Source organism: Pyxicephalus adspersus, chromosome 9, assembly GCF_032062135.1.
Source record: "Pyxicephalus adspersus chromosome 9, UCB_Pads_2.0, whole genome shotgun sequence".
NCBI classification, from domain to species: Eukaryota; Metazoa; Chordata; class Amphibia; order Anura; family Pyxicephalidae; genus Pyxicephalus; species Pyxicephalus adspersus.
In genome coordinates, this window is record NC_092866.1 from 56,486,605 (window position 1) to 56,502,952 (window position 16,348).

General features: G+C 40.4%; 1 protein-coding gene across 2 annotated transcripts in view; it reads right to left on the reverse strand.

The window, feature by feature from the left end:
* Positions 1-438: 438 nt before the first annotated feature.
* The window catches only part of PAMR1 (peptidase domain containing associated with muscle regeneration 1), a 35,561-nt gene continuing 19,651 nt past the window's right edge, over positions 439-16,348 (reverse strand). For both annotated transcript variants that reach the window (XM_072422118.1, XM_072422119.1), the window contains exons 7-11: positions 10,885-11,097; positions 7,623-7,689; positions 5,637-5,869; positions 4,209-4,501; positions 439-2,636 (exon numbers count right to left, since the gene is read on the reverse strand). In XM_072422118.1, coding sequence (XP_072278219.1) covers positions 2,100-2,636; positions 4,209-4,501; positions 5,637-5,869; positions 7,623-7,689; positions 10,885-11,097 — 1,343 coding nt within the window. In that variant the 3' untranslated portion in view covers positions 439-2,099. The remainder of the gene's footprint in view (positions 2,637-4,208; positions 4,502-5,636; positions 5,870-7,622; positions 7,690-10,884; positions 11,098-16,348) is intronic.

The following is a 16,348-nucleotide window of genomic DNA, read 5'->3' on the forward strand; positions in this document are numbered from 1 at the left end:
GTGCTCAATCATTCCTTTGTCACTACAGGATGAAAAACCGAAACCAAGCTGATATCTTCACAGTTGAAATCTGTCAATCAGCATCCAAAACAATCATTATTGAAACAACCTTTCAGTGCCAAACACATTCAGTTTTTCCCAAATGTTCTCTGTTGCCGCTGAGAATTTTAAGATTGTTTTTAAGAATTTACCCCTTAGATAAGATTAGATAATAGAGATCAGTGGATGTGACCTGGTTTGATTTGTAAAAGGATCTCTGAACCTTATAGATGTTCTTAGAATATGTTCCATCTCTTTGATACTATTCACCATTCACTCAGAGGGGAAAAAAACTAAAGAACATTCAATACTAAGAGAAAATAGCTTAAAAACATACTCAGAAGGGAATAAAGCCTAAGAACTTTCATCCAGAAGAAATAATACCATCAGAACATTCAATTCCAAGGGAAAATAGAACATTTACTCAGAAGAGAAAATCATTACAATGCACAACTTTGACGTTATAGTGAACAAGAGTAGAATTTACTGAGAAATCGAATATGAACCTCATCCCTTCTAATGGGTGACCAGTTAGATTTTGGGTTTTGTATATTAACCCTCATGACATGTATGGGGCAGCACGGTGGCTTAGAGGTTAGGATTCTTTCCTTTGCTGCTTTAAGGTCTCAGGTTCAAATCTTGGCCAGCACATATCTGCATGGAGTTTGCAGGTTCTCCCTGTGTTTGCATGGTTTTTCTCTGGATTATCCAGGTTCCTCACACATTCTATGCAGCCTGGTTAATTGGCTTCCTCCCAAAAAATTGTCCTTAGACTGTATTAAAGACATAAGACCATGGTAGAGACATTAGATTGTGAGCTCCTTTGAGGGACAGTTAGTGACATGACTATAGACTTTGTAAAGCACTGGGTAATATGTCAGCGCTATATAAATACTGTGTAATAATAATTTATTAGTTCCTTAAGGGCTGCGGATAATGTTATTTCTCATTCTGATTGTCAGAATAAATAATGCACCAAAGTGTTGATACATCTTTATTTCTAATTGACATTCATTTGATTTGCAACTTTCCATAAGGTGCACATAGATTCCAATGCAGTAAAACCACTAACACCGGGGACCTCCGCTAGTGAAAAGAACGGGAACCCTAACTGAATGACATGAACTTGGTTAAACAAGTGCCACTTTTTTAACAAAAATGTGTTTTCACCTGTTTTTCATCCTCTTTTACATCTCATCTTCAGCAGCCTACTTTCAGCCACTTCCTCTCATATACTCTAGCAATAGCTGCACGGAATTTCTCAATGGAGGGCTTCCAAATGGTGAAAGAGTGGACCATGCCTGAATGTTGTGCATTAAAATTGGAACTTGTAGTTTCCATTGGAAGCCTGTGTAAGTAGGAGACAATGCAGGATCACAGGAACGGAACATGGTCACCCTATAGGAAGAGTTATTTCAAGGGAAACCTAGATGCCAGGCTCGCCCGTTATTATTTAAACATTGCATACTTTATACTTTTGAAACTACTTTTTCAATTATCTTACCATGTCAAATAAATTGTAATGTGTTGGTATTGACATATATGTAAGGCACCATTGATACCAAGCATGGCATTCCTTGCAGCTCTATGGCAATTTGTGAATATTAGTTCTACCTGCGCAGAAATATGCAGATGGGTAAATGCTAAAGATTATTTCCACACAATCACTGTTTACTTGCCCATAGTCATGAGGTCCACCAAGGAGAAGAAACATTCATGTGATCCCTTGGTGGCTAGTTGATTTCTTCTGCTTTATAAGCTTCACTACAAATCAGAAACATTGGCCATGAACTAAGTGACCCCTTTAAGTGCCCGCTTTTCCAGTTGCATCATGATGACAACACTGCATCAAAAGTCTTGAAACAGAATGTACATTCCTGATAAAATGTGTGTTTGTAGATATTGTGCAAATTTTTAGAATGTCCTGAAGACCAGGTCCTAAATGAGATGAGATGTAGATTACTGTACTGTGGATATAAATACATAAATATGGGACAGAGCATAGTTCTTAGTCCTTGGTTCTTGTCCCATTACCAAGGCTGTTGCATCTTCCTCATTGTCTACTTCATATTCTTTTCAAGCCATTCCTTGAAGATGCTGACTTTGGTGTAGCCTGTATATAGGTCTTGGTGACAAGTTTTATCATAGCCCCAGCTGACCAGTCCCATAAGGTGCCATCTGTTCTCATAGGAAGCAGTTTCCGTCAACAACACGGTGGCAATACCACCAGTTTCTGAGGGACAGATATGAGTAGAGGCTCCTGACACCTGCTTGGCACAAAACATGCTTTCTGTCACACTGACGGCTATGCCATTCTCTTCATACTGCTGCTCACACAGGAGAGAGTCCACTGGCAAGACAAGACCAGCACGAAGTGTCTCGTTCTTGTAACCTGGAGCCTTGGGGTCAGAAATAATCCTCCAGCCACTTGTGACGATCCTGGTGTCCAGGGTGGAGGACTCAAGTTCTGAAGATGAGGTCAGGCAAACTGGTTGAACATGATCACTGACACGGGCCTTATCCAGGAGTTTGATGACCGCTATGTCGGAATCTAATAGAATGGGGTCATAATTCGGATGCACAATGATGGCTGAGATCTGAAACAACATAAATTGAAATTAGGAAAACAAAAAAAAAAATGAGGTTAACACTTAGATAAAAGGGAACAAACATTGTGTACAATGTGAGAATTTTGAATTTTTATAAAAAGTTGAAAAAGCTTCCTCCCTTCCACCTTACCTCCATTGCTTCAGCAAGGATAAAGTCCAATCGAACCAACATAAAAAAGCCAAATGCATACCAGATACATCAAAACAGAGTGGGACCGCTGCTCACAGTGGGGAAGCAGAGGACCCATGGAGGTCCATCATGTCCCTTACTAAGTCAGACCTATACCCTTTCAATCATTATAGGCTCATGGTCCCCATTGATTGGAAAGCTGTGGCTCTTACTCAGCAGGAGGCATGTCAAACCCCTGCAATCAGACCACTGCTTTGATAGAAGAAAGGGTCCTTCTCTTGAGCATGCTGACAGGGAACTGGCTTTTGTACTCTGATTAGATAAAAAGTTTAGGTATGGACCAGATTTATACTTTTTGCTCCCCTAAGCCAGTTAGCTTGTGCTGCCTCCCTCCCCCTAACAATATTAGCATTTGACACCGACACACACATAATATACCATGAAAGATGGTCCACAGAAACAAAAGAGAGTGAAAGTAGAGAAGGAGATGGAAGAAAGAGAGAGAGAGGGAGAGAAGGAGAGGGGGAAGAGGGGGAGAGAAAGAGACATATAAAGGAAGTGCGATGACAGACTGAGTGGGAGGGATAGAGAGGGAGAGGAGAGAGAGGGAAGGACATGGGAGAAAAGGAGGGAGAGGGGAGAAGAGAGATAAACAGATAGAGAGAGAAGAGAAAGTGAGAGTAGAGAATTAGAGATAGAGAGAAATACAGAGGGCAAAGAGAGAATGGAGAGTTGAAAGAGAAGAGAGAGGGAGATGAAGAGGGAAGAGAAAAAGAGCGTAGAGGGACAGAGGAGGTGCAAAGAGGAAAGAGGGAAGGGAGGAGGTGAAGGGAAGAGAGAGTGGGAGAGGGAGAATGGATTGGAGAGTGAAGACTGATACCCTCAATACAAACATCACCTTGCACAGATCTCTGCACTGTTTGGGCCCTCAGTATAATCACTTTCACAGTATAATACACTTTGTGTATCCTGTTACTGAGCTTATCTGCAAGCAGTAGCAGGTGTTGTAATGCAGGGGTTGGTCATGCCGCTTTAGGCCATGGCTTGGGTGCCCTAGTGGGAAATCTAGCCCTGGGTTTTAGGGCCATTTTTTAGGTTGTAGCTACTTTTACCAGTTTGAGTTGAACTCCAACTGTGCTAGGCATTTATTACCAAATCACATGTATTGGGGCTAGGGGCAGGATTGGCTTGAGACAAGGTGGCATTGTATAAACAATGAAAAGTATCTTTATGTAAGTAAAGCTTACATTTTGCTCCACTGTAGAGCATCTTTTGGGAAGGGACACCATTTAAACACAGTGCGTCAAACCATTAACAGTCCACCAGATCTATTGTTCCATACAGAGATCTGTGAACACAGCCTGCATCCTATGGGAATTACGTTACCCATTCCATATACATTCCTGCTCCTAGTTGCTATGGATACTGACATGCAGATGCTGCTGGCTCTTCTCGTCACGCTCGTCATCTCTGTAGAATTTTCCCAGCACCACTTTCAGATCTGACACCTTGATAATGGTGCTCTTGCCCAGGTCAGTCACACAGTGAGCTGCGATCACCACCGTGCGCTCATTTAGCAGAGCCCCGCTGCACACTAGGACCCAGGTGCCCTTTCTCAGGTTTGCCCCTTTCACCCCGTTAGAGCGACGGTAAAGGGCAGCTTGCCATGGCCAACGCATTTCAGATATCCGCGAGACAGTAAAATTCCCTGTTTTTCCACAAACTGTAGAGAAAGATAAAAAAAAGAATTAGATAGAAGATTTGAGTGGAAGAGACACCATTTTTGGCGTTTTCCCATTAAAGGCCCGAGCGCTTCATAGGCTCTAAATTTCTAAATTAAATTTGTATTCATTTGTTTCTTTGAATTTTCTTGGATACAGGAAGAGAAATTAAAATAACTGTTGACTTCCTTTTTTTTTATTAGGAATGGCAACACTTTGCAGCCTCATTTATCCTTTTTAGTGTTACCCCCACTCATGTGTCATGTGCCTTATTCCTCGGTCCTGATAAGAATGGTTTTACAGGAGAAGATGGCAGAATAGTGGGCAGGGGGAACCAAACGCGGCAGTGGCTGGGACCGGTTTGTCCTACCCTGAACTGCAAGTCACCATCAGCAATACTTGATTAAGTAAGAGTGTTTGATTGACAGCTGGGAACACCGATTCAGTCCGCCATCTATAATTTTGGAGAAAATTTCCAACCTTAGTCAGCACATGTTTATAGCTACAAAAAGGTAACTTGCGCCATCCAATCACCTTTCAACAACTGGCAATTCTGTTTGTATATCGGTGTGGTAATTATAACAAGTTTAGTCTGAAGCTCCCCTAATGTTCCTTAGGGGGTTGCTGTGATTGAATGGTTCTATTTAGTCGTCAATGTAAAAAGTCATCAACGAGGACTTCAGAGGTCAACCACCCACCTCCGTGACATACATTGGCTTGATAAGACTAAGCTGAATCACCCAACAGTTGTTTGAAAGACAACCTGACTATTGCAAGCTCAGTTAAAGCAACTTGGGCTTCCAGTCTTGATTTAGGCTAATTCCCAATCCCATACAACTAGCAGATCTGAATTAACACATTACTCCACCAAAGCTTTTTATTTCTTAGTAGCTGCTGGAGAATACCTCATTCGACTCAATGTCAAGCTTTTATGTCATCCAGCTCTTGTTGGATTTCCCATACAATGTATACATATATGGAGGATTTGGAGTGTGAATGAGTTTGAGAGCAAATTGGATCCAAAGTCATTATAGGGACCTCTCCACCTCCACCCACCATCCAAATGTTTGATCAGATATGCGAGAGCCTTCCTCAATTTTAACAAGGCAAAATTCCATGATATTAGAAGGCACATACTAGGGATACAAGTTGGTGCTCGTCCACTCCACTTTCCAGTCTTCAGACAGGTCCTCCTACTGCTCCCTGTTCGCTTGTAAAATTGAGATGCACACTCGTATTGCAGCTGTGTGTGAAGATGGTGGTAACCCTTAGGAAGTTCTCCGGGTGGAAGAGCCGGTTTCTTGGTTGGGTAGATATCACCCTTTTCCTTGGTGAATGAACCGGAGTATAACTGATGTAATGGAGTCTCCCTGATTGCAATGAGAGAACCAACATTAGAACCATCAACCAGAACAACAAGTAGATCAAAACTCCAATTATCATAACTGTAACTTTGCCGACCTTCTATGATCATACATGGCACCAGAGACCTCCAACATATCTCAGAGCTTATGGAAATAATGTTTTTTCCATAATGATCCCAACAGACAGACAGGATTAATTTACATGTTATGCAGGGCAGGGCAAAGGAATCACCCTAAGAAAAACCCACCAGATGCACACTGATGATGTCAGTTGTAATAAAACTTTAGGGTTCCTGACAATGACATGCAAAATCCTTGCTGCAGTCCTCCCACTCTTATGCATTTCACCCTCAGGTGTTCTTAGCCATAGAATTACAGTGGTACCTCGGTATATGTCCGCTTTGGAATAAGCCCAACTTGGTATAAATTCTGTTTTAACACGAAAAATTTTGCTTGGTATACAACCTTTGTGCTAGAACTTGTATGGGTCAAAATGAGTCATAACACCGTGTGCTACCCTTATTTACCTCTCTGGAGACAAAGCCACAACTGCCCACGAGTGTCAGTACGGCAGTTGCTACCATTCAGTGAACAACCCGCGCTATAACTCTCTGTGAACTACATAACATCTCCTCTCAGCACCATCCTGGTAGGCACTCAACTCTTCTGAGTAAGGTAAAGTGAGGTTATATTTTCATTTATTTCATCTAATTGCTTTTGTATATATGTATTTCAGTAATATGCAGTGTTTAAATTATTTTATAAAGCCCCATCAATGTTTAATATGCCAATAACAATAGGATTTTTTTCATGGGAATGGAATAATCATTTTCACTTTATTTCCTATGGGAAAATTTTGTTTAGTATAAATCCAAGGAACTGACCTGGATTAAGGATTTATAACAAGGTACCACTGTATATGATAATCCTGCCAGAGAGTGAAACACATCAGTGTCATAGAAGCATAGCAGTGACTTCATATATATTCTTGTAATTACAAGGTACATGAATGGTGTGAGTCTGGCGGGTCTTTCTCAGAGCCCAGATGTGCTCCAGAACCTACCCATATCCAGAAGGCACCAATGCTGTATATTGGGGCAGTGTTGTGACCCTGTGTTTTCTTTCCAGGTTAACTTTATTGTCCCCTACACCTCCCAAAGCTTCACCTTCTCACCTATCCCTTAATCACGTGCTACCAGGTACTTTTGGGCTCCGAGGACCTGGAGAAAGTGGGGGTCTTGGTAATTATCTGTTGTGCCTTACCATAAATCTGGTTCTGTGGATCCAAGGGCAGAAAATGGAGATTTGATGTTAATAGTGCTGGATGATTATTATAATTTCTCTATAGCACTCTATTCTCAACATTATTAGCACAATATTATCAACTCGCTTATTTTCAGGCAAAAAGTGATGTTTTTGCAAATAGGAAGTTCTTGGCTGAAGTTGACTTATTAATTATGTTTAATAATTTATGTAAAGTAACAATGAAGTCGTTAAGTCATATGTTCTTATTTTTTCATTATGTGCTAGAATAATCCGCTAGTGATTTATAGCGATCCCTGGCAGCTTTACACTGTATCATACGGTAAAGATGGATTACATATGGCATGATATATAAACCAAGACACACAATGGATGACATACTCCCGGATTACCGAGAACATGCACAATCCTCTTTTAAGATACAACTAATGTATTTTATGTTCGGTGAAGAGCTCTAAATGGCTTACAAGATGGCCTTGAGACAGGGAGAGCTTACCGTGACTGGACCTGGGAGGGAAGCACTTTCTGGCGCACCAAATCTGGGATCTTCGGCTCACGGCAAGCTAAAGAAGGAAAAGGGTAAAAAAATACGTTTTCAGACAACTGTAATCTTCCAGCATATACAATATTTTCCATTTGCAGTATGTCCTTGGATCAGTTTCAATCCCACACCCTTTGCTTTATGGCTGAAATACTCTATAGACTGAGATTCACATTTTTTAAACTTGTCACAAATAAAAGTAACAAAGCACCTACAACACCCACATGAAACATGTCAAAGAATGCTATATCTTTGGCTTTTGATTAGCAAAAACAAAGGGGGTTAAAGGAGGTGGGGTATAAGAGGTGAATAAGGTGCAACGTGCACAAAAGAAAAAAAAACTGTGAATGTTTTTTTTAGTCTGGCAAAACAGTTCTTAGATTTACCAGCATCTTTTATTGGACAGTTTTAATATATTTTGCCATATTTAAGCCTGTAGTTCCTTCTCAGTGTTTCACATCCTCACCATCTCAAATGCATTGCTTCCTATTTGTACTACAAGACGGACCTTCTACTAACCTCCTGATCTGAAATAGTTCACTATAGCACCAATATATACAGAACAGAAACGTGTAAAATTCTGAAGAATAATACACTGCTTGGCTAAAAAAGTCCCCAAGCCTGTGGGGATAATATTATGATCTTGGGTACCCGTTAAAATGCAGGGTGTTAGTGGGGGCAGTGTTGTGATTTGGGGTGCATGTACAGGCAGTCCTATTACCTGGGGTGCCTGGGGGGCAGGTTTATGATTTTTGGTGTCTGTGGGAGCAGTGATATGATCTGGAGTTGTCTTAATTGTTCAGGTCTAGGTACACTATATGCCAAAAAGCTGACTCAGTGGACTCCCTGAATGGCCAGGTTTTTCCATCAATGAATATTTTCCTCCCTTATGGCACAGGCATATTCAAAGATGACAATTTCCAAATTCATCGGGCTCATATTGTTAAAGAAGTTAAGGGAACATTTCCCCACATAAATTGGATCTGCTTTGACCGGAGCTTTGGGATCTGCTAGAGAAGACTATGTAGAGATATGATTCCCCCACCATCTATACAAAATCTTTCCAAAAAAATATAAGGCAATTCTGGACAGAAATAAATGTTATGACGTTGTATAGGATTATTGAAAAAATGTGCAATATAATCAAAGCTAAATGTGGTCCAAGGAAAAATTAGAATGTGTGACTTTATTGCTAGGTAAGTATATATATTTTCATATTATCAGTTGTTTTTCTTTAGCTTCTATTCTACAATGTCTGCCCACCAATGCATTTAATGCAGCTCTAATCTCATGATGGGAGGGAAGAGGGCAGAGCAGAAAGCCTTTAACATATTTTTCTGATTATATTCAGCAATTACCCTGAAAAGAAGATGGAATTACACTGAAAATATCCACTTCCAATTTGTCTGTGTATGTTTAATCCGGATAAAAGAGCCAGAGCATGGGATAGACAAGAGTGGTCCTTAACCTGTTCTGTGCCAGTTTAGAGGGCAGCGTGTCTGAATATCAAGCTATGAACATGTAAGTACGTTCTGGTTCTTAAAGTTTACTCCACACAGGGAAATGCCATCCACTGGTTGAATACCGAGCCCAGTGCATCCCAATGGTGTCCATGTCATTGGTGACCTAGCAGGTGACAGGTTCTCTTAGCACCTTGACCTTTTGCCAGGACTTGTGATCCCTGTGTATTTTGAATTTTGCACTTGGGTGACAGGGCTTCACCTTCTCTGCTCTCTAGTGGGATCATCCTTTCTGATCTCTGATGACCTGAGCTCACACTTTTGTAGAGGAACACTCGTCTCCTCAAAAGACCAATGCAGCCTGTCTACTTGTAGTATTTTTACCTGGCTTATAATTCCTGGTGCTGCAGGTGGTCAGTCTCCATATTTCAAGTATTTCTCTTTTGTTAGCTAAGCCTAAACTCCCAGTTTACACAATGGAACTGCTGGAAAAGTAACATAATATAGTCTCATCATGCACTGCCTATCATTTATCAAGGGAACAGGGTGCATCAAGATACCTCAAATGATTCAAGATGGGGCCAGTCAGCATTGGCAATCATCTGCTATTGCCCTCACTTGGTCAATGTCTCCTTTCTACAAGAGAAGGTCCTCCTGGAGATTGGAGACATAGAACGTGGTTCTTTCAGCCTACCATGGACAATTAGAGATGGAGGAGAAGCAGCCAAGAAGGCTTTGGGCATTGATGTGGTGGTAGGGGGACATTTGGTCCCATCCACTTATTCTCACACTCCAGCAGGGTTGTAGGACTACCAAAGCTGTAACTGGGAACAACATGAGAGCTTTCAGTAGGAGTGTATGTTACTCTATATGTTACTCTATATTTTTTCTCCCCATCCAAGGAGTTTGGTAGGACTGTTACTGGTGACCCACTAATGCCTAGTTAAGCTCCTGGTGATTAAAATGTCTACATTAGCTTTTACCTCCTTAATATTCTATGATTACCTTACAAGCAACATCACAATATACAAAAAGAAAACTAACTACCCAACAGTCCCCATTATCTTATTCCCCCTGTTTTCAAACTCCTCACCAATCAGGAGAAGATAATCTCCAAGCCTTTTTCATCATTTGGTATCACCCAACAGAATGCCTATAAAAACTTCTAAAAATATTCTGGAATCTTGGATTAGATATATATTTTTATATTTAGTGTATTCACCTGTAAACCTTAAAGAGAATTATTATCCCTCACAGATCTTTAAATTGCTACTGACAAATCATTCATCTGTTTTTCACTTGGAAAGGATGGAGACATCCTTGATCAGACATCATCCAGGGTCACCCTCTACATTCTAAACTGGGATTGTGGTTCAGAGATGACTTGATAATAAATATCTCAATGTCTGTGAAGGTCTTAGCTGTGTTCACAAATATTGATCAGCTGTTGTTGTAGCCGTGACTTGGTCAAAGCTGACAAAGTGATCGTATGAATGGGAACCACTTCCAATGACCAGTAGATACCAGAGCCCAAAGTGACAGCTGGGACTCATAGAACGTACTGACTGATGGCTCTCAAAGGACAGACATTTATAAAAGCATCCCCAATATGGACCATTATGCTGGGAGATAGTTGATATTTATAAATTCAGTTGACTTGAATAAGCTGAAATCTTATTGGTTGCTGTGAATTACTGACCTTAATAAAAAACTCCCCAAAGGGTATTTTATTTTATTAATGTGATATTTTCTCTTACCTTTGATGCAGATGGGTTGTTTCCCAGACCACTGCCCTGTTTCCAGACATTTTCTCTCCTGGTTTCCACTAAGGACATGGGAATTGTTACAGAAGTAATGGATGGTGGAACCTATTGCCACTTTATTCCCAGTCCTATGAAACTCCTGTTCTGATACCGTCCTATAACCGTTCACTGGAGGTCCTGGATCCACACAGCTTTTATCTTCTATGACTAAATCAGAACAAAGGAAATATAAAACTACAATACCAGATGAAGTCAAATAATTCTATTCACAAAAACTTTTAGTATATTAATATATCCCATACTTGTCTTTTAGATGACAACCGTCAAGAGTTGCAAAAACTTGTATCTTTTATATCTGTCTGGAATTCACTTTTAATTCAACTAAAGCTGAAATGTTTTTAAATGTATTTACCCTTTTAGTAGATTTAACATTTTTTTTTAATATTTTAGAATATAAACCCTTTCCATCTTCAAGAATGTTCTTTGTGTTTTTCATATTCTCATACATATGACATATGAGAACAGTTTGGCTCTCAGCATGCAACTGAATTAAAATTCCCACAATGCCCACATTTTCTATCACCCCACAAGCACACAATGTATGTGGATTTTAATGTATTTACAGTACATTTCTGCATGGTTCTGTTATATAGCATCAGATGCTTCGCAGAAATAGGTCAGACTAAAAAAAGTACAATGATGCACACATGTAATGTGCTTTTCCCATGTGTATTAACCCTGGAACTATTTAAATGTGGGATGGGGTCAGGATTGTTATTTTTAAAGTGTCTTATACTACAGCATAAACTGGTGTTGCCTGTGTTATATATATAAATATCTAAATTATATCCAAATATTCATCCTATCTCTCTCCTGTTTAATAATATTAATAATATATATATATATATATATATATATATACACACAAGTCAATGAAATTACAATGAAATAAAATGGCAAAGGATCCCCTGAGCACCATGAGTTTTCTTATGACACAACATGAAGCTGTATGCCTTGATAATCACTTTGTTTGACATAAACTTTAGAAGAAGGCTTCTATTAGGTGAGGGGTCTCTGCTATGATTTTCTCACTTGTTTGTTAAAGCATATCTAAAATGTAAAATTTCTAAATCACAAGTCTGCACTGGTGTTCATTTTTTCTTTTTTTTTACTTTATTACTTTTTTATTCACTGTGTAAAAGAAACAAGGGTTGTTATAATTTCTGAACTTTAAATATATCTTCATCTGGTGGGTGGGGGGTTAGTAGTTTACAGAAGAGGAATTACATTTTTGGTGTTATTGGTTTAGCTGAAGAAGTTACAACAGCAGACACTGGCACCATTCTAGCAAGATTAACAAGATCGTTTTTTCTTCTTCCACAAAATGTGTTCATCCTCAAATAAAGAAAATGAATGCGGCCACAACATCTAAGAATTGGTAAGCTGCAATATATTACATTGTTCTTCTGGGTTTTCTACATCCTTTATTTGAGCAATAGCTATTGAGATTTGTAAAGGAGAGGAACATGTAAAAGAGTTGAATCTACAGGATTAACTATAGTATATGCAACAGTACACCTAAAAAATGCTCTGATTTCCAATCACAATAAATATAAACTGTTATAAACTACTTATAAAAGAATCTTCAAAGAAGATAAATGCATCAAACAGGAATCACAATCCACTCATTTTTGGTTCTCTTAGAATCCCAAATGGCCGAAACACTAAAATCTCAACCTGCAGCTGCCTATAAGCAGAATGTATCTATATTCAGAACATCCATACTCACTCTTGTGGATGATATCCTTCCAGAGCTCTGAAAATACTCCAATATAATGTACAGCGAGCAGAGACTTCAGGTTAATCCGCAAGTGACATCCGTGTCACCGGTAACCGATCTGCACCATCAGAAAAATCTCCAAATCATGAAAAACGCTCATATCAAAAATTCAATTATAATGAGCCAGGAAAGGAGTGACAGAACCCATCTGGATGGTGGAATTAATGAACAGAACGACCATGAAATTTTCATGTACTCTGATCATTAACAATGTGACACACTTTCCTCCCTGTCCTGGTAAATTGTGCAGGAAGTCAATCACCATCCCGTCTGTCCCCTTTGTCATTCCACGGCGGTAAATTAGGCCCAACGATTGAGCTGTAAAAAGCATTTCAGCAATGGGCCACTGAGGTCTGATACCTAAGTTGGTTTAAAAAGGTCTTTTGGATATATAATATATATATATTGTGTAGTTCCAGTAGTGAAATACAATAATGAAGGCATTTCTGATGTAGTAGAAAAAGACAACTAGCACCATCAGAAGGAAGGATTTGATATACAACGGAGAGGTTTTCATCTTGTTGGAATCAATGAAGTAGAACATTGAAGGAGGTTTTTATAGAGGCTTTGGGTTGAGATCACTGAAAACCTCCACCATCAATTGTCACAGCTCCACAGGGTCAAGTGGTGGAACCACTGTGTCATCTACCCAGTGGGTGGAGACGTGCACGGGGCGCAGGGTCTAAGCAGTAGCTTGGTCTTGGTCTCCAGAGCCTCTAGAGGTGAGGATGTTGTGCGGCAAGCTACTGCCAGGTTGTGGCCCCCGTGCCCGCCAAGTCAAGTGACTGCTAACAAGCAGGAACCAAAACGTAGTGCCAGAGGGAAATCCAAAAGAGTATCCAAACGAGCCAAAGGTCAGGCAGCAAACAAGGGTAGTGAGGAAAAAAGCCAAGGTCGGTACACGGATAACGCAGGAACTGGAGCAGTAGAAACGCAGGAACTGGAGCCCCAGATACCAACCCCACCAGCAGGGGGAGTGCTGGTGATGAGATAGCCTCAGGTGTTGTTCACATGTGTGCCAGCAGAGGGAGTCCATCTGTGGAACGCCCTAGTCCTCTGAGACAAGGGATCAGCTGACCCAAAAATCACATGACCTGGACCAGGAAGTGTGCAGAGAGCTGGATCCAGAAACAGGGATGGTGCTGGCAGCAGGGTCTGCAAGGTGGGTGACACTGAAGGGAATACTTATCCCCTGATTTTGCGGGGATCTGCGACATCAATAATGGAGTTTCTCAGAGCTTCATTGAAAACTATGACTTGCTCCTCAACCAGGTTTGCTGAGGTTCACCAGTGGCCCGCCAATACTTGTTATGTGGCCATTGAATCCAGGAAGCCTGTGGCTGGAGTAGGATTTATTTATTTTTTTTTTATATTGGGTAATAGCAATAATCACCAGTTTCTTAATGTCTTCTACAGTATTTTTCAAGCCTTCAACCAAATTGGTGGACTATATACAGACATCTTTACACATGTGCCCTAATTGGTCCATCAGACCCATGGGCTATCACAAAGGTGTCCCAAGACCAAGTCGAACAAAGTAATGCAATTGATTTGAATCTATTTAGCCCTCTAATCTTCCGTGTAATTTCTTATCACTTAGACACCCAAAGTCAGCATTGGCAATCAAATTCTCTGCCACGTAGACACCCAAAGTGCCAGACATAACCAAAAAACTGTGCAGTTGGGATCCAGGAAAAGCATTCTTCACAAACTGCTAGATTGAATGGTTTTTGTCTTACTTGAGCTACAGTCTTTGTGGACCCTCCCTTGCTGTTTCTGTATGCTCATGTGCTGGTTTGTAATATCCAAGTGGTATCCAACCATGAGGATCTCCTTAATTTCCAGCCTCATCAGATGAGGAGACAAAATGAACCTTGCTTTTGTTTCAATTGCTCAAGCCCTCTACCTTCTCCAAGGTCCCAATTGGCAGAATGGAAAAGGTTCAGAGAGCCCATGGCCCTTATTTGTCACAAAACATCCATTTTACATCTTAGATAATCCAACAAAGACATTTTCCTTACTCTGTTCCTGTCAACCTGGGAGTTTTGGGTGTTTCTGCCCATCTTTTTATGTTCTAGCTCATCTTGGTACATTGTCCATCACATAAAATACATATGAAACCCTTTGGGAAAGTAGGAGCCTCTCATTGTGGGTACAAAGTGTTTGCAGAGCCAGGAACTCAGCTTTAGAGATCTCAAAGACCCCTCGTTCTTCAGGGTCCCATTTGACAGAATAGTGGGTTATCATAGGTTATCCCAATAGATGGGTGATCCCAATGGATCATATATAAATATTAAGTTATTCCAAATCATAGGCTACCTTTCCACCATCTACTGAACACAGACACATCTGTTTGGTTGGACTGACCCTTTAAGCTTGTAACTTCCAGTGCAGATATAAAATAATGGCCCCAGTGCAGGTATAGACTTGCGGCCATTCCGCAGTTGGGGAGTCTCAGGTCTGCTGTAGGGAATGACATTTTGTAGCTGAGCATACTTCAGAGTATATCTGTAACACTATCAATCTTATTTCCTTGGATCCCTGCTATTCCCATATGTTTTTCAGCATCTTGCCAGAAAGACAAATCACACGAAACCTTCATCCTACCCTCCCAACGCCATCAGATTGTCGGTATATTTATTGTGACACAGCCATCCATCACTAGCATTGTGTAAACAAGTCACCGGATTTTGCTGTCCTACAGAATACATAATGGAATTCAGAGCTGAAGGGGGAGAAGAACCTCATTGACTCTCTTGGGGGTTAGCGGTGTCTGAGCTTTGCTACTAGTCAACAAGGTTTTACTGCGCTCATAGGGCTTACTTATGACAAACCACAGTAATGGAGAAGATAAGAAAATGTTTCTTAACTCCTAATGTCTCAACACAATGCAAAGATGATTTGTATTTATCTGGTAAGTTTGCAAAAGTTGTCACATTTAATCCTACACAGCTTTTCCAGAAGGTGAGAGATGACAAATTCTCTGAATGGCATTTGGTTTCTGAATCTAAGGGGTATTAGGTGCTTTTGGCAAACTTGCACCTTTAAAAAAACCCAGAGGGGCAAAGCAATTAATATTCACCATGGCATGAGGATGTGGCTGTTGGAAAACATATCCAGTGTGGGTTACTTAGGTAATTCTGTGCATGTAGAAGGAATTAGAGTGTCAGAGTGGTATTTCTTCTCTCTTCTTCCTTCTTCATGGAAATGGGAACAGAAGGAGGACCAAGAAGGATATAAATAGAACCAGATGCTATTGAACTAGCACAAGTCAATGCACCATTCCTTTAGCACAGGACCTGCAATGGTTTTGTACAAAATGTTGGATATCATAATCATAAAAATGTAGACCTAGATCTAAAGACTTGAAAAGTGCCAAAAAGTACACAGTACACTATGCCAAAAATGTATCACTGTATCCTCTAGAAAAGGGGTGTCAAGCTCTGGCCCGCAACATCCCTTTTCTTGGCCCCCAAAGGAATCCTAAATATGAATTGCAGCTGGCCCATCATAGTATTGAACTAGCCCCGATACTACAATTACCGGCATCACTCGCGTCTATAGACCAGCGTGCTCTGCTTATGCGTGGCCCCACATTGGACTGTTTTATAGATGCAA